The sequence below is a fragment of the Bactrocera dorsalis genome, chromosome 4, assembly GCF_023373825.1.
Source record: "Bactrocera dorsalis isolate Fly_Bdor chromosome 4, ASM2337382v1, whole genome shotgun sequence".
Taxonomy (NCBI): domain Eukaryota; kingdom Metazoa; phylum Arthropoda; class Insecta; order Diptera; family Tephritidae; genus Bactrocera; species Bactrocera dorsalis.
In genome coordinates, this window is record NC_064306.1 from 74,398,118 (window position 1) to 74,422,912 (window position 24,795).

Sequence of the window (24,795 nt, forward strand, 5' to 3'; positions counted from 1 at the left end):
TTGTGTGGACACAATTGCTCTTTAATAAAAAAATGGGGCCCATTTTAAAAAATAAAATGGAATAAAAAATATATATTTTGCGATCATTTATTCTATAAATTCAATAAAATACATTGACATGATATTATAATTAATTTGTATCAGAATTATTGAATGTATAATTATTCGATTTATTCTGCCACATGCTTACTCATTGAAGGACGGACGAAAAATGAAGAAGTGTGTCGTGTGTTATGCTGAATACAATGCTCGCGACACGACATAGCACCACGACAGTGAACTGAAAACGGCGTTGTGCATCCTACTACATGAACGCATGTACACAAGACAACACAGCTCTCCATTTTGCATGTACACAATTTCGTTGTGGTCATACTAATACCTTGCACTTCAATGAAATTTTAATATTTTGTTCAACGTGAATTTTTTTATGCAAAAAATAAGTAAATAGGTAAATTTATTTGTTTTAAATTATCAATTGTTATTACAAATGATATAATAGAGCTATTTTATGCTCTTATTTGTAAAATAACGTCAAGTTTGTTAGAGTTGTGAATAACTTTACATTTTACATATTAGTGGCATCACCACTCTTCCTCATTTCTCTATCTCGCTTATTACACGTAGCAACTTTTGTTTCGGCAACTCTTGGTTTATAGGCGAGGGGGCGACGAGGAGAGGAGAATCGCGCCGAGTTTCCAGTGTTCAGCAACTCGCTTTGTGTTCTTATTCGTAGCAGTTCGCTGCGACGTTTTTCGGCATTCGTGTTCTTTCTTTCGTAGTACATAGTTGCATTTGAGTATATTTTTTGAAATTAATATTTTGAATATATTTAAAAAATTTAATTTCATCTTTTGGCAAGTAATTTGCAAATATGTATACAAATATACATAATATATAATTTAAATATTTTAGAAAATGGAGTATGACGAAAAAATCGAATTAATTAAAGATATTGTGAAATGTATGGAGAAAGCCATACAAATTGATTCAGACGATAGTGAAAAGGGTGACATATGTATGTGAAATTCTGTCATATAATCTTTGTTTTCATTTTGAATTATAAATAAAATGTATTTCTTACTTGTCAGAACTGATTAATATATGTGATAGAGTGGCCCAAATACCCATAAGGAAAAAGAAACGACAATGGGTTAAAGTAAAGAGTAGACAATGGGTTAAAGTAAAGTGAAAGAGAATGAGAAAAAAACTCGAACAGAGTTGCGCAACACAAGTTGCTCGTGTGAAGGTAATGGGCGACAGCAAAAGAGAATCGCCCGAGAATTAGCAACTTTTGTCGCCTCGTGTAATAATAGACTATCCTCCATTCTACTGTCAACTCTACTGTCGTCCTACTGTCGTTGGCACATATAGGAGAATGTTGAAGTTAGCGAGAACGACAACCGTCGGCCTGCAGTCGTGTAGTCGTGCCGCTATCAAACTAACAGTGTCCATAAGAACGTGTGTATTTTAATATTTGACAGATGTCGGTTGTCGTCTGTCGTCGGCATTGTATTCAGCACTTGACAAACAAATTGAATACAAATTTTTTTCTATTAATACGAGAATGTATAAAGAAACCACGCTTACTTATTTAATTGTTTAAAACGTGCGTTCATGTATTTGTTTTATTTCTGTGTTATTTCCAAATTTGTTTACGCATTATGTCTGCTCATTATCTACACTAATATTTATATTTTCATAATACTTAAAACATCATCCTTAATGCTAATCGCTTTACGCCAGAGGTCGCCTTGTATAATTTAATTGCTTTTTAGCTTTTGGAAATTCAGTATATTTTCACAACAACGTATCTGGTGATAATGATTTGTATTGTGAATTAATTGCTTAAAATAAACGCGTTAAATTTTGCAATTTTACTAAAGGTTAATGAAACATTTCAGGTAAATGATGTTTTAAAAAGATAGTATAACAAAAAACTGAAGAAATCGATACGTTGAGATATGAAATTATCCTGAAGTTTGCAGCATTTCTTATATTAGTGTAGAGGTTGTCTGTGCAGTGAGTTTGGTGCATTTTTGGTTCGTTTTAGAAATGCTTAAAAATTGTTCGCAAAAGTGGCGTTTGTAAGCGATAACTTAAGTTTTGAGCGTTATTTTCTTCAGAAAATGCAAGTAAGTATTTTTAAACAGTCGGATCTGTTGCTCTGCATGTCTATATGTAATTAAAACATTGCTTCTCACAGCAAGTGGACACAGATCCGCCATCCCTACCGGTTGGTACGGAGGTAAGTGCCAAATACAAAGGAGCCTTTTGTGAAGCTAAAGTTAGCAAGGTGGTTCGTAATATAAAAGTAAAAGTGGCTTATAAGCAAGGACTAGGATCGGGAATTGTGCCAGACGACTTAATAAAAGTTGCGCCTGGTCAACTGCGCGTCGGTGCTACTGTTGAAGTTCGTCATCCTGATCGTAAAGATTTGGTAGAATGCACAGTTACTAAAATTCAAGATTGTTCGCAATATACGGTGGTTTTTGATGATGGAGATATAACGACATTACGCCGCACAGCTTTATGTCTCAAAAGTGGCCGCCATTTCAATGAGAGTGAAACTTTGGACCAGCTACCATTAACTCATCCAGAGCACTTCGGAAATCCTGTTGTAGGAGGTCGTCGGGGACGCAGACGTGGTCAATTGAACGATGATAGTTCCGATGAAGAAGATGAAAGCGATGCGAAAGAAGTTGTCAACGAAAAGGAGGAACACATAGGAAATGTTGTATGCGTGGAAATGGAAACAAAGAAGAAAGATAAAGAGAAGTGGTTCCCAGGACTTATATTAGCTCCTACAGCTCAGGTAATTATTTATAATTATATACCTACATTCTTTTTAGATTCGAAAATGTAATACTTTTTAGGCAAATGTACGGATTAGAGTTAAGGATGAATATTTGGTAAGATCATTTAAAGATGGTCGATATTATACGGTTCCAAAGAAAGAGACAACCGAATTTACTCGTGAAGCGGCAGCTAAACAAGATGGTCAAGCAGTACAAGCTGCCCTTCAATATTTAGATAGTGGAGCATTACCTCCCCATTGGGATCGCGAATCTTTATTTGGACTAAATAATTCATCCAGTGAGGGTGATGGTGAATTGGAATCCGATTCGTCAGATGATGAACCACGGGAGGAAAAAGATCGTTTTGTGGCTCAATTGTATAAATATATGGATGATCGTGGAACACCATTAAATAAAGTACCATCAATTCAAAATCGGGACGTTGATTTATATCGTCTATTTCGAGCAGTACAGAAATGTGGTGGTTACAACCGTGTTACCGCAAAAAATCAATGGAAATCTATAGCGGTACGCTTAGGTTTTACGTCAGTAACAGTTAGTGTAACAAATCTAGTTAAGCAAGCGTATAAAAAATTTCTGCAACCATATGGTGAATTTCATCGTAAACTTGGATGCTCAATGCTTATGACACCTCGTAATTCTAACCGAAGTAAGGGCCGTAGTTTAGTTCGAGCAAACTCTGTTGCTTCCCCAAAGCCAATTGACAGCAGTAAAGAGTCATTGAACAAACCTGCAAGTAACACTATAGCTGCGTCATCGTTTTCATCATCGTCATCTGCCTCTAGTGGCCAAAATATTGCAGCATCGTCAGTTGTAACAACAACCGCTAATGTAATTACGGTTGTAACTCCTTCTGTGACGGAAGAATCAGAAAATACAAGCGAATCCAGTCTGGACAATGCCAAGAATAAGAGAAAAACTGTAGTGGGAAAAGTTAAAGGTCTTGTGGAAAAGTATGAAGAAAAATCGAGAGATGATTGCGATGTGCCGCTTTCAAAAATTAGGACGTCGGCAGAGACTCCACGATGTGAGGAGAAGGATAAGGCACCATCTCTAAAGGATGTTCCTGCCGCCCCAACTTTACATATAAGGGACTCTTCACCCCCAGGTATGTGAAGGTACCCAACGATCACACATAGGTATCAATAATTTACTTACACTGTTTCAAATCCAATTAACATAAGAGGTTCCGGGCACACGAGGTACAAAGTATATGTTTAGTTGTATACATGGTGACAAAGAAATAAGAGGTTCTTTCGCAGCTCGAATATGCTTTCAAACATAACAAGAGCAATCGTGGCACATTCACTATTATAGATATATTTTCCCAACTCCTTGGGATTTTCATGGCTGAGTTAGGGCTATCAAAATAATTAGGAATAGAAACGACACCATCGCTAATTAACATATTTCAGGAATATTCAAGGAAAGTTGAAGAATATATTTTTAGCGGCTCCTCAAAGCTTTTAGTTCATCAGTAGTTCTTTATCTACATAAAAACTTCAATGTGCGTGGCAGAAAGGCAAAGGTTTTATGGAAAAATAAAATTCATTCTCGCTATGAAGACTGAAATCGAACTTGAAAATATTTGAGGTACGGTGGCCACAACTGTACAATCTCAACAGTAATTTTCAATAATGATGCTGAGTGCATAGTTACTGCGCTAATTTATTAATATTTATTTTGTTTATATATATATGCGGTTTCTTCATTTATAATTATATGATTTTGATCTTTATGCGATGATAAGCATTTGCAAGTACACCACGTAAGTTCCATATATTTTCAAAGGTTTCTGGTTGAACATTGTATGCAGAATCGACCGCTTTAGCCCAAATTTCCACTTCTCCAGTAGATGTGGTTTCCATTTTGATTCGACCAGTCCATAGAGACCAACCGTAATGACGGCCATCAGGCTGATCCTCCTGTTGAATTTTTGCAACATGCCAAGTTTTGCCTTGATCAGCGGTCAAATCAACCCGTACAATGCGGCGACCTCCACCTGACCACGCATAGCCGTGTATAGTTAGATATCCGTCAGCTGGTATTTTGAGTACTTCGCCTTCTGAGGGGCTACATATTGCAGACGTGACTGGCATTGCCTGTATGGCTGGAGATTTCGTAAAATCAACTGTATCCCAGTCCGTACTTGGACTGAATCCTTTATAATCACTCTGCTGCCAATGTGAGTTAGATTCAGCTTCAGAGACTGCGATACGAGTTAACCATTTGACATTACGCGCTCCTACATTTCCGGGTACAATGCATCGCAAAGGGTATCCGTGGTCACGACTTAGAGTTTTACCATTCATTTCATATGCAAGTATAACATCCCCACGTTCATCCAATGCTTTGGAAAGTGGAATAGATGCGCCATAAGGATGCGAAGTAGGATCGAGGTCGGCTCCTTCTAAAACAACATGCAAGTTTTCATTTGGTTTAACCCCCATTTCCAAAAGAAGGTCTCGTAGGCGAGCTCCTGACCATGTTGCATTACCCACTGCGCCTGCATTCCAAGAAAGGCCTGAAATGCAACTTTTAAATTAAATGGGACATTAATAATTATTGGAATAATTTTCATTCTGACCTTTAACAGATTTAACCTTTGTCATTTCAGAGCGGCGGTTACCACCGCACATTATGGCTGCAGTAACTGTGTATTTTGGCAATCCTTTGATATCTTGCAAAGTCAATGTTTTGATTTGTTCCTTCGTTCCCGATTTTGTCGTTTCTATAGCAATTTCAAGTTCATATTTATTGACCTCAATAAAAGGAACTGGTAAATGATTTCTAACATAAAAAAATTCATTTGGGGTAATAAAGTTTTGTACGAGAAGCTTTAATGGCGGCTCTCCGTTGAATGGCCTAGTTGATGCTGGTCTAAGCACTGGATGACGTTTGGGCTCATTAGCCCATGGGGAACCCATATCATCTGTGCTTATCGTATCGTCTGGACTTAAGTTTCCAATACGATAAAACTCCAGAAGGGTTAAAATTTCTTTGTTATTATGTTGCTGATAAATAGCCCAAAATGGGTCAATTGCACTGCCCGCTCCCAACATAATATTATCACCACCTGGATGTTTGGCAATGAAGTCTGTTATGTCATATACACCAATTCCATAAGTTACCCAAATACGCTTTTCAATATTACAATGATCTTGTACTTCATCCATATTATATGTTGGCAAATCAGATCGTGCATTCATATGCCAGTTTGGTTGTTCTTCTTTTGATTCTGTGCTTGAGATTTCATCAATGTGAATTCCGTCCAATTTCACTCGAAATAGTTTATATTTGTGTTCATACAGGGCAAAACCGCCGATTACACCTCCAAGTGCTAAAAATGCGTAGAAAATTGTTTGTTTGGGATTAATATTCTGTTTATTGGGAATGTGTGAAAAACGATGTTGTGCATGATAGTTGGGTATGTACTCTGCGCATCCTAATCGAAGGAAGAAAGCTGATGTGCATATCACATGATTATTTCGCGGTGTTAACTTTAGAGACCGTATGCCTATCATATTATCTCGATCTGAAATAAACACAGCAACTAAATATATTATCACTACTTGTGGTGCAATTAAACATAATGAACTTAATTCTATAAATAATTTTCATTCACTAATACATGTGTTATTGAGTTCCCAAATATGTCGTCGTTTTCAGCACAGCCTTCACATAAAAATGAAATTTATTTCTTATCATCAAAGTTTGTACACACTAATATCTGTATACAAACTATTATCTTTGACCTTGTGTTAGTCTTGAACTTTATGATAGAAAGATCAAGCAAATTGTTTGTCTTAAATGTCCAATGTTTGTTTGGGAAATTTCATACTGCAACTGTTAAGCAGTTGTACTTTATTTTAATCTGTAAAGCTATCATTCATAAATTATCATATTATCATATGGATGTACAGTTTAACGTGGATTCATATACCTTCATTGCTAAACCTTAAGAAAAAATGTTCACTCATGTGTGCACATTTAAACACACACATACAAATTTCGTATTCCATATTATTTCTTTAATGTTGTCCGTATATAATATATGATTGATACCCATATTGCAGGTACAAGTGCTGGAAGTAAAAAAGATAAAAGTCAAAAAAAGCAAACCCCTCAAAGTGACGACAAGCGAAACAAACGAAAAAAAGATGACACTATTGAGAAGGTAGATACCGGCGATTTTATTGTTGAGGTAGGAGACAAACTTAAAGTTTATTATCATGAGAAAAAGGTGACTTATGAAGCAAAAGTTATCGAAATATCTGTACAACGGGGTTCACCGATGTACTTGGTTCATTACACCGGTTGGAACAATCGTTATGATGAGTGGGTACCGAGAGAACGTATTGCTGAAAACATAACTAAAGGCTCAAAACAGAAAGGGCGTATGTCAAATGCAAGTGGGATAGAGAAGCAAAAGGAGAATCCTTCAAAGCCACCTTCGGTTTCTTCTTTGAATCCGTCAGGTCCTCCAAATTCGATGGTAAATATAATAGGCAACACACCAATATCAACAAAGTTGTCAGTATCATCAAAACGTGGGCGTGGTCGAAGTGACTCTCTCCCGCCGCGTTCCACTACACCTTCATCAGTGGCATCTAACTCCAGCCGAACAAAATCACCTGCTACATCTGGTCTAAAAAGAAGACCAATTCGTTCAATGGTTAATACTACACGACGTACATCTGCAAACGTTTCTGATGTTTCTTTGCAAAGTGAATCTGACACGGACTCCGATGAACCGGTAAGACGTCCAACGCGTGGTAGTAAAGAAATTGAGTACAAGTCAGGGTCTTTAAGTGGTAAAGTGGCAAACAAGAGTATCAACTCGGATACAGATGTTGACGATGACGAGGATGATACTTCGATTATTATAGGAACAAATAGTAACTCCACTAAGGGTCGTAATTATGACCTTAATCAAATTCGATCTGAACTAAGGGGCTTAAAATCACCTTCGCCATCATATGTGCGAAACGACGAATCGTTGTCAAAAGTGACACAACCGATTAAAGTAGAGAGCGTAATAGATGTTAAAGATGTTTGTTCTTCTAAAAGCAAAGCAATGGTGGAATCAAATGCTGAGGTGATCGCCATTAAACAAGAAGTGAAACAAGATCAAAAAGATGATAATGTGAAATCGTCTACGGATATGTCTTCAGAGACGGAATCATTTTGTGATGATGACTCACAATCATCAGGCAAAACGACAACCCTTGAAAACATGACAAAAAGGTTTCAGCAAAAAATAAAAGCAGGAAAACAACAAGCTTTTGAAAAACTTTCATGTGGAAACCCTGCAGTGGAACGTGTACCAAAAGTTGTAGAAAAAATAATACAGGATTCACTCGCAGAAAAACTTCAGGAGATTCTTAAAACCAAACCGGAAGTAAAAAAAGAGGAAGGCTTAGAGGCGGATATTAGCGACGCTGCCTTATGCAAATCGGATATTGATAAAGAAGATAGTAAACAAAAATCCGTACAAACTGAATTAATTCAAAAGAATACTTCAAATATCCAGCCCAGATTTGAAAGCACCATATGTAGTAGCAAGTATTCATCCCTAATTGTAGAAAAGCCAGTATGCTCTAATAAGAAGATAGAATCTGGTTGTTGTAAAAAGACAGACATTATCAGAAAAGGAGTCACAGATAATATAGAAAGCCAATCAAAAAAAAGTATAGAACCTCTGGTGAAAGAGTTAAATAAAGGTGAACCGTCAGCAGCTTGTTCTCCATCCTCATCATCTTCATCGTCATCCGCATCAGCATCTTCATCTTCTCGTTCATTACCAGACATGAGCAAACTAGATATTAGTGGAGGATCTTCGACTTCTTCAATATATGTGATGCCTAATAAAGACGCAAAGTTAATATCTATTGCTCCGAAAGCGACATCACCTGATATTTATGAGTTCAAAGATCCGGAACCCTTTGAATTTGAATTACGAAAGTTACAAACTACCAGCGCAAATATTTCGTCCTTGACCACGGGTATAACAAGTGCATGTAATGTATCTGGAATTTCTCGAAAATCAACTCAAAAAAGTGTAATTTCACAAATTTCGGTTAACGAAAAGCAACAACCACCTCCAAACCCAATGACCGTTTTAGTAAATCGCAAAAAAAAAGGCTCGCCAATGAAGGAAACTGTAGTAGATAAACCTAAGTTACTTAAAACTGAGGGAAAATTAAATGTTATGTCAGATGGAAAAATCAATAAAATTGCTTCTACTATTTCAGTCGTAACGAAAAGTACATTAGATAGTCAAACGAACTTAATGACTCTGAATCCATTATCAGAAAATCAGCAAATCAGTCTTTGTAGTAACTCGATTACACAGAAAATAGATACACTGAATAATACATCATTCGATACATTGAGAACTTCACCAAATTTCAATGTAAACATAAACGCCTTAAATGAGGAGTTAGCGCAAACAGTACAGGAAACAACCAGAGCCCTTACTGATGCTTTTCAAAAACCAAAGCTGTCCTCTTTACAGGAAGTCACTGGTACGCCTCCAAATTTGGCGTCACCGAAACAAAATGATATTGAGAATTTGATGACACCTTCTAAAAGCCAACAAGAAAACGTTTCAACATTAAGTAGTCCGTTACCGACAGTGCCCATTAAGACAGTTATTGGCAGTCCATTTATAGAGACTCGAAAAGATTTGAGCAATGTTTTTGAATTGAGCACGAGCGAAGGATTTACATCATTAAGCGAATCGAAGGACAATAAGTTTGAATTCGAGAATGCTAAGAAAATGCTTTCTGCAACATCAGACGCATTCGATTTAGAGCCTGCTAAGTACGAGAATAGACCGACATCCATCGCAGATAAACTTTTAAAAGCTATAAGTCAAAAAAAAGAGGAAGATAAATATAAAATTGAGCCTAAAAATGAGAAAGGAGAAGATAGCGGATCTTCGAAGGATGATTTTACGGTTGTAAAAAATACAGCAGAGTTGATACTTGGAAATGATTCTGCTTCAAATGAACCATTAAACATTAACATAGATTTAGCCGGTTCTCCCATGAGCTTCGGTAGTAATTTAAGTTTAGAAAAACTACCCATAATAACTGGCTCAATAAATAAACCCATTCCTCTTACAAGCCCTGAACCGAAGTTGGGAATACTAGAGTCGATTACAGTAAAAAACAATGACTTAACGGAAACAATACAGAAACTTGAATGTGCCATTCAACGGAAAACGCCAGTCAGTGGGCTTTCAGTTACAACTACACCAAACACATTTTCAGAGGATTCGATGGATAGTACGGATTCGGAACGTCGTCTTGTTATAGAAGACGTGGCTGAAGACATGTGTGATATTCTTAAAAGTCCCAACGATTCACAGCATATTGGTGAGACAAAAATAAGTATATTGTCACATAAAACAGATGTTGCTGTCAGTAAAGTAGTACCAGATAACATTTCACCGCATATAAGAGCTGATTCTCAAATCCCCCAAACTCCACATACAAGTCGACCACAATGTCTCAGTGCATCAGTTCCGTTTCCAACCATTTCGGCCCCTATAGTTGTAACTTCAGCAAACAAAATATCAACGGTCTTACATGTTGTAGCTGATATGACAAACGAACAGAAAGAGCCACAATTTGGAAATCAGGAAGTACAAAAGAAAGACAAGCGAAAGCAAGAAGGCAGCCTATCTGTGGGCATTGAAAATAGTGCTAATAATGAAACAAGGTCTAATGAAAACACTAATTTAAGAGATAGTTATAGTGTTAAGTCTTTTGAAACTGTTGCGCCATCACCTCTGATTGAAAGTTCTAAGCAACAAACTCAAAGATCAACAGATGTTGTACCGATTTCGGTTCCAGATATTCCAGTTTCGGTTGTTGTAGCTTCTGGAGCGGTGCCCTCAGTAAAAGCCGCAGCACAGGCAGCAGCTGAAGCAGCAGTTCAAAGTCCTATTTCAAAAATTCATACGACCACAAATGTGGCTCATAAAGCCCCTGTATCTAAAACACTCATACCTTCAAATTTAATCGTGTCATCCGAAGAAACTTTGACTATAGATACAAATTTAGAGAGTAAGATTAATATTCAAGACTCGGGTGTATATATTGATGCATCAAATGATTTGAAAATTACTCCGCCATCAACAGTAACCTGTCCATCAGTCGCAGGTACATCAGCTAATTCAGGATTTTATTTGGATATGCGTACAGAGCTCCGACCTGAGGACGGTGTAAAACCTATTCACGACACTTCACACACAAATATTGAGATTGAACGATTTAGCTGTAAAAAAGTTGAAGCTAGTTTATGTGCTGATGAATTAGCTTCTAATTTTGGTGTTGATACCAATAATGAGTCTATAAACCTTCTTTGCGAGGAAACAATTCCTGGCAGTCCAACACCTGCTTTTGGAGGAAAAGAGGAACCTTCGGGAACACAATTAGCTACAGAAAGCACTTTACTGTTGGATAGCAATATTAAGGTTTTAGGTGTCACGGAGCCAGGTGCTTTGCTTGCTAATATGAATAATTCCCCAAATGATTCAGCAAGCCACGATGACAGCAGTGAGGATGTAAAAAAACAAGTTGATATGGAGAACGAAATATCCCCTAGAAAACGTCGGCGGCCCAGAAAACAATCAGAAATGATCATTATATCAGACCACCATACCAAACGTCGAAGACAAATGGCATGTATGAAAAAGATTCCAGGTTAGTTACATTTGTGAAATATACATATATATTATAGTAGTAGTTTACACAAGTATATATGTATGTACATACACATATATGTGAGACTATATGTATTATAGCGAATAATTAAATACAACGTTATAAAAAGGCTTTCAAATTTATAGCAGGTTCCGATAGCGACGAAAACTCTGATGGTACATCGCACCGCATTCTTGAATCCCGACATCATTTCCAACAACAGTTTCAACTACAACAGCCACAAACATCAGTTGGAATTCGATCTTGTCCCTATAACTTCTTGGTACACTTAGGTATAATTAACATGAATATATTAGTGTTGTCAGAAAGATTTTATTTTAATTGATTTTTCCCTCTACAGATCCGAGTCTAGGGTCTGACCAGTGCATAGCAATTTTATTAAAACAAATTCAGGAATTGCGGAAAACCTATAATGCAATCAAAATCGACCTCGCGAGTATTGATCGAAGACGTAAAAAATTACGACGACGGGAAAGAGAAAAGAAGCAACAAGTGCAAAATCAACAAGTTAAAATTTCTTAATATGTTTTACACAAATACAGAATGTGAAGAATTCTACAATTAAATTGAGTTATACATATGTATATGTATATTTATAAGTAATGTTTAGTTTTTTATAAAACTAAACTCTTTAATTCTATTTTGCAGAAATAAAACAATGTTTCTCTTTAAATATAAATCAGACGAAATTTTTACTTGTTAAAAAATTCGAGATTTCGTTTTTATAAATCCATTTTAAGACACCGAATAACCTCCCTCTAAGTTTAACTGATGTCCATTTACAAAACTTGAGTTACTACTTAACAAGTAGACTATTCCATCGACTACTTCTTGCACCTCGCAAAAGCGATTTAGAGGTATATGTGCTAATAGCGGACCCGATTTTTCTTCCTCACTCCAATTTTCACGTCCCATTTGTGTTAGAACTACTGTAGGATTAACGGAATTTACTCGTATTTGCTTGGGTCCAAGCTCTAAGGCTAATGAACGTGTCAAGGAGTCGACAGCAGCCTTAGTAGCACTATATACAGCATGACCGTGAAATGATCGAGATGCAGCTAATGAGGATGTCATCACTACACTCGATCCTTTTTTGAGCTTCGGCAAAAGTGTTTGGGTAACGTTGAAAACTGCCTTGATGTTAATATCAAATGTGCTTTACGAGAAATGTCAATATAAAAATTAAAAAGTTTACATCATAAACACATATGTATATTATACTCATCAAAATCCTGTTCTGTCAATTCAGTGAAAGGTTTGATAATTGCTACGCCAGCATTGTTCACCAAACCATCAATTTGTGGGAGTTTCGATAGAATATCCCGTGTATTTTGCCAATTTCTAAGATCTACTGGTATGGTTTCCACAGTTGAACATATATCCTTAAGCTCCTCTAATTTTTCCACCGACTTTGAAAGCGCAATCACTTTAGCACCTGCTGCTGCCAAATGCTGGCATAAAGCTCTACCAATCCCTGTACACGTACATTGTATGTATATAAAAATATATGTTCTATTAGTTAAAAAAGTTCACCATTTATACAAAAGAAATTGAACGCATACCTTGACCAGCTCCTGTTACTACGATGACTTTGCTTTCCAAACTTGCCAACATTGCTAATGTATTCACAAAAATTCTAGTTTAGTCCACTCTGAGATAACAATTATAATTTACGCAGATATGTATGTCCAAGATGTGAATAATGATCAGCAGTACTTTAAACACTACATTTGGATGATTTGCAGTTAATATTAATGCACAGAAGCTTTAAATTAAAAGCTTCAAAACAAAATAGAAAACCTTATCAAACAAAGCTCTAACACACATATGTATCAAGATCAAAGCTAAATAATTATTTTTATTGACTACTTTCACTAGTACGTAAATTATTATATACATAAATATATTTTCCATTACAAACGCATACATTATCGTTCATACGTTTTCAACTGAAAACACGTATGCATCATAAAATGTTCAGTGTTCTCTCTTAACCCTCTATAACGTATGGTAGACCACAGGCAACAAACCGTTTCACCTTCCTAAATTCTACTCGTAGTAATTTTTTTCGTCTTGTCAAGCAATGTAGAATGTAGTCTACACTCCATTCCTCTAATCAAGCATAAGCAAAACAAACTAAGTGCCGTTACTTTTTTCCAATGAAGCTTTTTCTTCAGTGAAAGTCGGGCACTGGCCTCAATGGGCGGAAAAAAAAATCCGATGCAAGTTCCCGAAATGTGCCGGGTTCACTCACACGGTGTGTGAAAAGTGCGGGTTAGCTTTATGCTATACCAAAAACAATAATTGTTTCAAGAACTTTCATTTGTCCTGAAGGATTTCCATTTTACTCATAATTTTGCCCACTTTCTTTATCACTGTTACTCATTGTTTCCTGTAAGCTACACTCCCTTTTTTTGTGTTATATGTGTTATAAATAAAAAGTAAAAAAAAAAAAATAATTTCTGTATATTTTTCCCATAAAACTAACCGATTCCACTAAAAATAGTTAATTTGGAGGTTTTGAGTTATAGAGGGTTAAAATGAAAAGTTGTTTGTCGAAAATTATGTTGGGAACATAAGACCTAGGCGAAGGACTGGGGCCCTATTCTGTAACTCGATTCGCAAATGTATTCTATTCGAAATTCGGATCTAATTTATAATTATGCGAAAGTTGTAATACCCTGTGCCAGAATAAATACGTACGATTTTCGTTTTTGCTTTCTACAACTCAAAAGCTATCGAATATTTTATCCGAAAATTGGCTTGAAAATCCGAATTCGAGTAAATTTTTTTTCGAATCGAGTTACAGAATAGGCCCCTGTTCGATTTTATCTTCCTTTTCTTTTGTATTGTTTAGTTTTTATGAAGCAAAAAATTTTTTTTTTGAAGAATCCAACAATGCAAATGCGTTTTTGAGTGATAACTGAATACGAATATATTGTAAATATATAGATTGTAAATAACATAAAATAAAGAGAGTGACCTAAACATTTTTAAGCGAGAAATCAAAACAATTTAATTTAGTTATTGCTTACTAAAAAGTGAATAATTATAAAAAAGGACATTAGCATAAGAAACCACTTTCATGATCAATTAAATCCTTTCAAACTACCTAACTTAAATTTTCTAATTTTAATCCTAGAAATATTAGATTATATCGACTCTTTATGTTCGAAAGACGTACTATATTTTAATGTTTCTAAATTGTAGTTTGTTTCGAGATCAACACGAGCTTAACAAATTTTTCACCTTTCTATAGATTTGTACATAATAACTGACTGAAATAGTTTAAAATTATGTATAAATAAAATAGTTCTTTTTATCCATTTTCTATGAATACTTTTCCTAAATAAATTCATTAATGTTTAACTACAAATGTATGTTAGCAGTTAAGAATTTTTGATACTCTAGTCAATCCCATTGGAACACAGTTATAAACCGTAATACCAAACAACCGAACATTTTATAATATACTCTTGAAACTTGCAGGAACCAAAGCCAGATAAACACCTTAAGGTGTAAAGTGTCAACCACTGGATTGAAATCCAAGCAGTACTAGTACATGTATATGTATATAATTCATATACTAGACATATTCGGCATAAAGTTTGTTAGAAAAACGAAAATCAATGCTTGTAGTATATAAGTAGCTGTTGCTTTGACCCGATTTTATCAATTAACTACTGAAAAATGTTCCCTACTTTTCATTAAGGTACCTTACATACAATCACCAATCACATGAAGTAGTCATTCGGATTTTCGAAAATCCTGATATAAGTTAGTTAGTTTACGCCCAATTTCATTTTTTTTAGGCACAAAGATTCATTGATATGAGTAATATAAACACGTTTTGTAAGTTTGTAAGTTATTTGAGATAACTCAAATATTGGCCGATATACATATGTAGTATAAAGTCACCTGGAAGTTCGAAAACCTTTATATTAGGATTCAGAGAAGTATTGACTCCATTCAACACATTTTTGATACACAGAGATACTATTGCCAGGAAAAATGTATCGCTGATTTTTAATTAAATATCACATAGCCTAGGAGCTTGAACAGTTTTGGTTAGATTTGGGAAATTTTTTGTAATAAGGTGGCATACCTTAAAATAAATATTAGTACAAATTTTTATCCCATTATATTAATTACTTCTTGATTTGTACACTGGAAATTGAAAGAATCAAATGTAATTTAAAACTTGTTATATGGGAAGCAGGCGTGGTTTTGTATGGTGGTATGGAAATATGAGAAGAATGTAACATTTGTGATTTCACCAATATGTGGGGGCATTAAATTATTGCTTTATCGGGCTTTTAGTAATCAATAATATTTACGCTAAGCAAATTTGGTTCTTGAAGCTTTAGTGGTTTGGGAGATATGTACATTGAACTTATTAGAGGGCGGGGCCATGCCCACTTTTTAAAAAATGTTTGCCCACAGATGTCCCTTGCTACTGCGATACCCTGTACCAAATCTTATGGCACTTTATAGGTTTTTGGCTAATAGATTTTGTGGGCGTGGCAGTGGTCCGATTACGCCCATCTAGGAACACGTAATTTTATTGTACTAAGGGACCCACATACCAAGTTTCATCGAGATATCTATTTTTACTCAAGTTACAGCTTGCATGGACAGACGGACACCCGGATTCCAACTTTTCTCTTCGTCCAATAATTAAACATTTATTGCTTGGGAAAGTGTGAAATTCCATTATAATTTATTACTTTCTTTCTAACACCAATTAAGCATGAATTGTAATGACAATTTAACGGCTTTTAAATCCTGTTTGTTGCAGATTCATAAGCTAAATTCGTTTAAGGAAGTCTTTTTTTTTTAATAAAAAAATATGAAAAAGCGATTCTATAAACAAGGGGAGTAACGAAAGTAATGCACCCAATTCTTTTTTTACACGGTTTTGAAGTTACAAGGTTAATCTACTACGGTTTCAAAATCACTGCCTTCTAATTATGTTTGTTTTTACCATACTTAGCACCATTGCTGAAATGAACATACTTACTAGTAACTGGGAAATCCCCTTATTCGATAACTCTTACCTACACATTTTGTTCGCATGACATTTACATTGCTGAAATGGATATCTCCAGCGATGATACCGACTTTAGTTCAGTTCGTCGCAAACAATTGCGCTTATTATCAAGTAGCGACGAATAATTACATATGCGTGCTCACTTTCCGGAGACTGTCCCGGTTTATCGGTGTCTGCCCTCAACCGAACATAGACCGTCCCGCACTGATTGGGCTATCGCTAAACAACTGTTTACTGCGGACTCGATCAGGTGGGCAGTGGCCTCGTTCGAAAGGTTCAAGTCTCCGGGAGTGGACGGCATCTTCCCAGCGCTTCTACAGCAGGGTGAGCAGATTCTGATGCCACACCTGATTAGGCTGCTGAGGGAGAGCCTGGCGCTTGCCTACATCCCTGAATCATGGAGGACAGCTGAGGTAATCTTCATACCGAAAGTGGGAAGGAAGGACTACTCGTTGGCCAAATCTTTCAGGCCAATTAGCCTAACCTCCTTCCTACTGAAAACTATGGAGAAAATAATAGATCATCATTTAAGGTCTAAGGCGCTGAGGACCGCATCCCTGCATGCAGCTCAGCATGCATACAGAGCTGGCAGATCAACCAACACAGCTCTGTACCAGTTGACCTCCGAGATAGAGAGTTCACTGGAGAAAGGGGAAGTCCTGCTATGCGCCTTTTTGGATATTGAAGGAGCTTTTGACAACACTTCTCATAGAAGTGTGGCAATGGCACTGGAAGGTAGGAATGTGGCAGCACCGGTGCGTAGATGGATAGAGGCGGTACTCCGTACCAGGATTGCTGAGACCACTGCAGGGGGCACAAAGATTCGCCTAGGCACAACAAGGGGCTGTCCGCAGGGTGGTGTACTATCGCCCCTGCTATGGAGCCTTGTCGTGGATGACCTGTTAGCACTGCTAACCGACAACGGCATCCGCTGCCAAGGATATGCCGACGATATAGTGATCATAACTAAAGGCAAGTTCGAGGACACTCTCTGTGTCCTAGTGCAACGAGGTCTAAATCTGGCAAAGGAGTGGTGCAGGGGAGTTGAGCTGAGCATCAACCCCTCGAAGACTACCATCGTCCCGTTTACGAGGCGAAGATCCCTACCCGGGCTTAGGAACCTCACACTTGGGGGTAGAGTGATTGAGATGACCAGCAATGTTAAATATCTCGGTCTACCTCTGGATTCCACTTTGCGGTGGAAGCAGCATGTGGACCAAACCATGGTCAAGGCGACAAGGCTCTAATGGTGTGCAATCGGCTGGCAGGTAAATCCTGGGGTTGCAAGCCAAGGATTGTCAGATGGTTGTATACCAAGATTGTGCGACCGATCGTAACATATGGAGCGGTGTCCTGGGCCTCTGTGGCGGCACAAGCCTCGGTGGTGATGAAACTATCGAGGCTCCAACGGCCTGCATGACGGGCGCTATGCGAACCTGCCCAACAGCGGCGCTGGAGGTCCTGCTGGAACTCACACCGCTTCACATAGTGATCGGCCAAGTAGCCAAGCATTCACTTCTGCAAATAACGGCAGAGGGATGCGGTAAAGGAAAAATAATATCGTCCCAGAGGATGGAGGTGATAAGTGGCAGTAATCCAGCGAGTGGAATAACTCCACTCTTGAGCTGTTGCTGAGGGACAGTACACTGAAGTGGTACACCGACGGCTCGAAGACGTCGGAAGGTATTGGTGCAGGGATCGCGGGCCCACGCACAAGGTTATCCATACCGATGGGCAGATTCCCCAGTATCTTCCAGGCCGAAGTCTTAGCCATAAGTCGGTGTACGGAGATAAACCTCCACCGCGGCTATCGTAATGAGCGGATAACCATACTCAGCGATAGCCAAGCGGCACTAAAAGCGATCTCGGCCTACGAGATCAAATCGCTGCTAGTGCAAGAGTGTAGAGAATGGCTAAACAGCCTAGCGGAATTGAATCAGGTGCACCTAGTTTGGGTACCTGGTCATAGAGACATAGCCGGAAATGAACTGGCTGACGAGCTAGCCCGCTCTGCAGCCTCCACAAATATGGTAGGGCCCGAACCGTTCACCGGGGTGGGCCCCCATACGATAAAGGAGCTGCTCCGTAAGGAAGAAAGAGAGGGCAGAGAAGGTCATTGGCAACGGGCGCATGGTATGCGGCATGTCAAGTTGCTGATAGGGTTGTACAACCTCAAAAGGTTTAAATCGATAATCAACCTCCCAAGGATCAAACTCAGGCTCTTGGTCGCATTCTACACCGGCCACTGCAAGTTGAGAAGGCACCTGTTCAACTTAGGACTCGCCTCTTGCTCTAACTGCCGGTTTTGCGACAGGGAACCTGAAACCCCGGAGCACCTGCTGATCGATTGCATCGCAGTCTGCAGACGCAGGTCTAAGGCCCTTGAAATTACATTTCCGGATAGGGATCACATCGACTCACTAGCTCCCAGCAAAATACTAGAATTTATCGATTTGTTGGGGCTTGGTGAGTTCCTGTGAGTTAGGAGAGGGCACAATAGACCCAAGGTCGCAGTGCATACCTCGATTAATTCTATTCTATTCTATTACATATGTAGCTATGTAAATATTTGTTCCTTATTTCTATACTAATTTTTCTGTTCTGGATTAACAGACTCCTTTTGTTTTTTGCTTAATCTACCAATTTTTCACCTATATTTTAAGTTTTAATGCTCAATAAAATGCCATATGAACATACAAATTTTATGCAAATCTAAAATTTTATAGTTTTCAACATTTTTTACACGGCTTTTCGAAGTAAATATAGTTCTTAATTTCATCTTACACTGTTTTCAGATGACATGGAACGTATCCCCTATTTTACTATAGGAAACGCCTCTTTTTTACACGGATTTCTGAGGAACGTATCTACCGTGTAAAAAAAAAAGAGTTGGGTGTACCGTATAAACCCACAAGTAACAAATCCTATCTTTTCTACCAACACACACTTATGCTTTTACATTGACAGAAATCTCGTTAAGAACGTCTATAAAGTGAGATGTGTATCTCATATTGAAAGTACGCCCAACTCTTCGGTTCTTTGCTGACGGTAGTTATCAAAAAAGCAGTGGAAATTATTTTAACATTAGACACATGTAACGTGCGATATTTATATAAAGGTGTGCAACAATTTTATTGTGAGGAAATTTTGTAGTTAGAAATAAATTATTCGGATTTTTGCCAAATTTTCCAATCTTTCTGGCAAAGCTGGAATTCTATACGGTAATACTGCTCACCCTATCCAAGAATCAAGCTTTTTTTCGATCTTCTCTGGTAACAGAAACACCTTCTAAACTAGATCATGTGCCATGGAACGAAACAAATAATTTTGAATTTCAAACGATTTTTCGACTTCCACCACATATTAATACAATGGTAAAGGGATGGAAAACTCACGTCATTTCTATTACTAAATGCATGAAAAAAAATTATTTGACGATTGACGGTCGAAGTGCAAATTGTTGAAATATAAGACTGCTAATTTGCGGCTTTGTAACTAAAACCGTTTTATTTTTTTTTGAATATTTTGTATACAAACTACAATTTAACTGTAATAAATTTGTAATCTTATAGAAAACTAAGTTTTACCATTGGTTACTTCTTTAGATGTTGAGATACTACCGTTAAATACCTAGATAAGTTGTGAAATTATCATTTTATCAAATGGGTAACGTTTACGAAAATTGAGAGTATAATGTATTATTGTATTAAAAGAATTAACACATATAGTGTTTCGAGAATACACGACTATAGTGCACAAAAACATAAAATATCTTCATACTTATTCATATAAAGAAATTATATAATACTTATTTGTTAGAAATACTACACAAGTATTTTTAATCAATAACTGCAAGCAAACAGAATACCGTTATTGGAGTTTTGGGGGAAATCTTAAGTGTATTACATATTTATTAATTTTTATTATATAATTAAGAAAATTGATAAGTTGATTATGAAGTGTATAGCAGCTTAAGCGCGCTCTCCTCTGATTCGACGAGCCAATTGAATGTCCTTCGGCATAATAGTTACGCGTTTGGCATGAATTGCGCATAAGTTAGTGTCTTCGAAAAGACCGACAAGATATGCCTCAGATGCTTCCTATTTGATCAAAATAAATAAATGTTTAAAATTGAATTGGATAGACTTAATTTACTTTTGTTAAACTTACCTGTAAGGCACCTATGGCAGCTGATTGGAAACGCAAATCAGTTTTGAAATCTTGAGCGATTTCTCGGACCAAGCGCTGAAATGGCAATTTTCTAATAAGCAATTCAGTGGATTTTTGATAACGACGAATTTCGCGTAAGGCTACTGTTCCCGGGCGATAACGGTGAGGTTTCTTTACGCCGCCAGTTGAGGGGGCGGATTTGCGAGCTGCCTTTGTAGCAAGTTGCTTGCGTGGTGCTTTTCCACCGGTAGATTTACGTGCAGTTTGCTTAGTACGAGCCATTGTTCTTTTTTCTTCTTTTTATCTGGAAATTAATTATAAAAGTTTTAAATCAACGTATTTGTGTGTTAAAATAATAATAGTTAATCTTTTAGCCTTGATTATTACTATAATAGTAACAGTTTTGCAGACGCCCTTGACGCCTTTATTTCCAAAAATAACCACGTTGATTCTATAGCGCCCAGCAGAGTCCTGAAATTCATTAGTGTGTTGGGCATTTTTGAGTCGGTGTGGTAAATGGGAGCGCAAGGTGCGGTTCAGACATCCATTTATTATATTTTTAACATAATATTGGGTTGACCAAATTACAAAAACCATACCATATTATAAGTAATGTTGCTTTGAAATATGTAAAGATTATTTGACAGCTGTTGAAATCTTCAGTGTACCTACATACATACATACATATGTACATACATATGCATATCCAAATATTTTGCCAATGCACATAAAATTTTATAGCGAAAAATCTTTTAAAATTTATGTTCTAAACAAAGGTATAGTTCAATTAAATGTGAGGTTTGCAGAAAATTATTGAGACTTACACAATTTTTGGCTAACTGTGATAATTCAGTACAATGCTTGCAGAGTTGTGCGAGCGAATGAGAGTGGTAGGTAACCATATAGTACGAAAATATATTTTCAAAAACGATGCAAAATATCAATATATTTTAATATTAATCAACACATTTTGTGGAGATCTTGAAAAAGTAGGAAATGCCAACTCACTATTCGGAAAACGAATTTAAAAAAAATCAGTTTTATCGCTGTCACAATACAAATACATTTTAATTTTTCATTTATGATAAAACTCCACTCTGGGGCTAAAATGGGTATGTACGGATAGTTCCTCCAGATCAAGAAAAATATGATAAAACTCTAATCAGGATGAAAAGCAGGATGAATCGTAGTATTAGTCGAATATTGCATATTATTTTTTGAAATTTAGTGCTATAAAAAGTTATTTATTAGCATTAACATTTGTAGTTTTTTATACAATAATAGGTGCGATCTGAAGACATACAAATTATCTAATTAAATGGTTATCCAGTCATACGTGCAATTTCTGAAAAAAAAAATTATTAGCACGTCCGGACTTTTTGTTTTCCACGCTACTTACTCAGACTCGAAAGTATTAATATTCCGCAATTTGAATTGTTCCAGCATTAACTGTACTTAATTCTTGGGTAAAACATAGTTTATATTTAACGGTCATAATTTTTGAATCATTTATGTATAATTACCGCCAAAACTTGTCATTTATGAATTTTATACAAAATTGTCCTTTTGCAAATAATAAACATCTACATTCATAGCAGCTGCTAAATAGACGAGTATATAAAATAAATTAAGCGCGAAATACTGTACATACATACACGCGTAGCTACATATGTATGGATACACAAGCAAGCTCTCTCATACTAGACTGATGGATACACATCTGTATAAAATCGGAATTATCGAAGAAAAAGTATGTATACATACTTCCAAAAAAAAAAAATAAACTGTTTGTATTCTTGCAGATATTATACACAATTCGTTTTTATCTCTAAACAAATAAACAATTTAATTTTATCCAAGAATACTACAACAAAGTTTCCCATTATATTATAATAAATGTTTCAAGAACTATACATTTAAAAACTAAACTATGAACTACAATGGCGGCCATTTTGAAAGTGGTAACACCAATGCAACATCCAAAACGCCATTATCACTAGTTATTTTTTCATAGAAAAACTTTTAACACCACTCAAAGCTAAATCTCTAGGTTGGTTTATAAAATAAATAGGTAAACTGAAATTACTTACATTTATATATTTACTGCTTTAATAAGTTTTTGGAAGTTTATAAACACTTTCACAGCTAGTGTAACTCAATCACCGTCTGCTCCAATAATGAACTACAAATGAATTTCGTCGAATCTACTCTTCTGAAATACAGGGTTGCCGAAGTCTCTTCACCAAAACTGATTACTTTTTAAAATTATTACGTGGCTACCATGATTCAATTATAAAAGGTTGTGTTGATACGGAGCGTGCTTCCTCTTACACAAGACGTATTTGTATCCATAAAATGAAAATGTTGTCATTGGTTTTTCTCATGAATTTTCTGTTTATAGTTTGATGGTTTTGGGTACAAAACACGTATTTCCATTGGTTAAAATCTATAAATTTTTTTTAATCATAGAAACAATGCAAAAAATAGCTGATTTTGATATTTAACATTCAACTATTTTTGCCAAATTGTTGTTTTGGGATATCGACACGCCTTATATAATTGATCGTGGCGATTACTTTCCCACGGTTTGTGGGGATATTACAAAATAGGAAGTGATAACTATACCAAAAATAATCCCCACAAGTTATGAAGCGATATCTACACTAAAAATAAAATCTCACATGATATTACCGTGAGGAAAGTTCTCTGAGCGCCATTCACTTGGAAACGATTACTTTACATATGACTCAAGCAGCTCACTACTTCCAATCTTAGATCAAGTATCCTCTGGGTAGCCAACGAACATCCGTTTAAAGGCGAGATAAACTGAGAAGGCGAACCATCCCTCCTTACAGTTGTGCGCTGGGTTTGGGACCCGCCACGTAAAAAGCGGACTGAATGAATAGCAATAAAGAATCTCGAAAGAGAAAGCCCCCTTTTGATGACGACCACTGCAAACTTATTAAGGATTACGATTGAAGGGCATGCACCTGAAATTTCCGGTTCTATAATTGGGAAGGTGTCGTTGCCCAGCTGGTTGATGTTCTCGTTGACATAACCGCCAACCAAGTAGTGCGATGGACGGGACAAGGAGTGAAACGAGTAAGTCTTTGTGGCATTTACTACAGCGGCAATATAAAGGAGCACAAATTCGGTGTGGGATTCGTGGTGGAGATAGACTCCATCCCCGAGTCCTGGCATTCACTCTGGTGGATGAACGTTTAGCCACAATCACCATAAAAGCGATGTTCTTCAACTCATCGTTGATTTGCGCACACGCCCCGACAGAAGAGAAGGACGATGTGTCCAAAAATGCCTTCTATGAGCGCTTGGAGTGCACTAATGAGAGCTGCCTCCGCCACGACATCAAGATCGTGCTTGGCGACTTCAACGCCAGGGTGGGCAACAAGGTATCTTTGGCACAATGTTCGGTAAATTCTGCCTCCATGAGGAAACATACCCAAATGGGTTGAAGCTGATCGACTTCGCCGGTGCCCGAAATATGATTATCCGTAGTATTAGATTCCAGCATAGAAAAATTCATCAAGCTATCTGGCAGTCTCCGGATCGAAAAACCACCAATCAGATCGATAATGTTGTTATAGACGGAGGACATTTCTCCAGACGTGCATACAATTCTCCGCAACACAGAGTTGAAGAGGGAAGCTAGACGCATTTGAAGACAAAAAAAGATAGAGGCCGAAATGCGTGAGTATGAAGAGCTTGATAAGCTAGCCGGCAGAGGTAATTCTTGAAAATTCTACGTAAAGATGCGGCGATTAACAGAAAGTTTCTGACCGGAACATACTCTTGTAGAACCCCAGAGGTGATATAGTTACTGATGCCCAGAACATACTAAAATTATGGAGGGAGCACTTGTATACGTAGCCTATCGAATGACAGTGAAAGCATAATACCAGGAGATGGCGAACCCGATTCCCCAATCGATGACGATGGAGCAGTCCAAGCATGAGGAAGTCCGAATAGCAATTACCCGTTTGAAGAACAACAAAGCGGCGGG

The 24,795-nt window shown here is 37.0% G+C and overlaps 4 protein-coding genes across 6 annotated transcripts; 1 reads left to right on the top strand and 3 right to left on the bottom strand.

The window, feature by feature from the left end:
* Nucleotides 1-1,760: 1,760 nt before the first annotated feature.
* LOC105228314 (AT-rich interactive domain-containing protein 4B) lies at nt 1,761-12,233 on the top strand. 2 transcript variants are annotated; one of them, XM_011208107.4, is made up of 6 exons: nt 1,761-2,135; nt 2,207-2,815; nt 2,877-3,927; nt 6,896-11,533; nt 11,683-11,826; nt 11,895-12,233. In XM_011208107.4, the coding sequence occupies exons 1-6, from the start codon at nt 2,130-2,132 to the stop codon at nt 12,074-12,076; spliced, it is 6,630 nt and encodes a 2,209-aa protein (XP_011206409.2). In that variant the 5' UTR covers nt 1,761-2,129; the 3' UTR covers nt 12,077-12,233. The 2 variants fall into 2 exon arrangements, with proteins under 2 accessions (XP_011206409.2, XP_029406972.2); XM_029551112.2 differs by having other exon boundaries at nt 1,765-2,135; nt 11,680-11,826.
* Nucleotides 4,463-22,975, bottom strand: LOC105228313 (sulfite oxidase, mitochondrial). Of its 2 annotated transcripts, none has more exons than XM_011208104.4 (3): nt 22,865-22,975; nt 5,407-6,354; nt 4,463-5,343 (listed from the first exon to the last, which is right to left on the bottom strand). In XM_011208104.4, exons 2-3 carry the CDS (start codon nt 6,341-6,343, stop codon nt 4,538-4,540), a joined length of 1,743 nt encoding a protein of 580 aa, XP_011206406.1. In that variant the 5' UTR covers nt 6,344-6,354; nt 22,865-22,975; the 3' UTR covers nt 4,463-4,537. The 2 variants fall into 2 exon arrangements, with proteins under 2 accessions (XP_011206406.1, XP_011206407.1); XM_011208105.4 differs by lacking the exon at nt 22,865-22,975 and adding an exon at nt 6,451-6,867.
* LOC105228312 (L-xylulose reductase) lies at nt 12,216-13,350 on the bottom strand. Its single transcript, XM_011208103.4, has 3 exons — nt 13,117-13,350; nt 12,776-13,028; nt 12,216-12,710 (listed from the first exon to the last, which is right to left on the bottom strand). Exons 1-3 carry the CDS (start codon nt 13,166-13,168, stop codon nt 12,290-12,292), a joined length of 726 nt encoding a protein of 241 aa, XP_011206405.1. The 5' UTR covers nt 13,169-13,350; the 3' UTR covers nt 12,216-12,289.
* On the bottom strand, nt 20,272-23,003 carry LOC105228311 (histone H3.3A). Its single transcript, XM_011208102.4, has 3 exons — nt 22,865-23,003; nt 20,775-21,078; nt 20,272-20,704 (listed from the first exon to the last, which is right to left on the bottom strand). Exons 2-3 carry the CDS (start codon nt 21,054-21,056, stop codon nt 20,576-20,578), a joined length of 411 nt encoding a protein of 136 aa, XP_011206404.1. The 5' UTR covers nt 21,057-21,078; nt 22,865-23,003; the 3' UTR covers nt 20,272-20,575.
* Nucleotides 23,004-24,795: the final 1,792 nt, after the last annotated feature.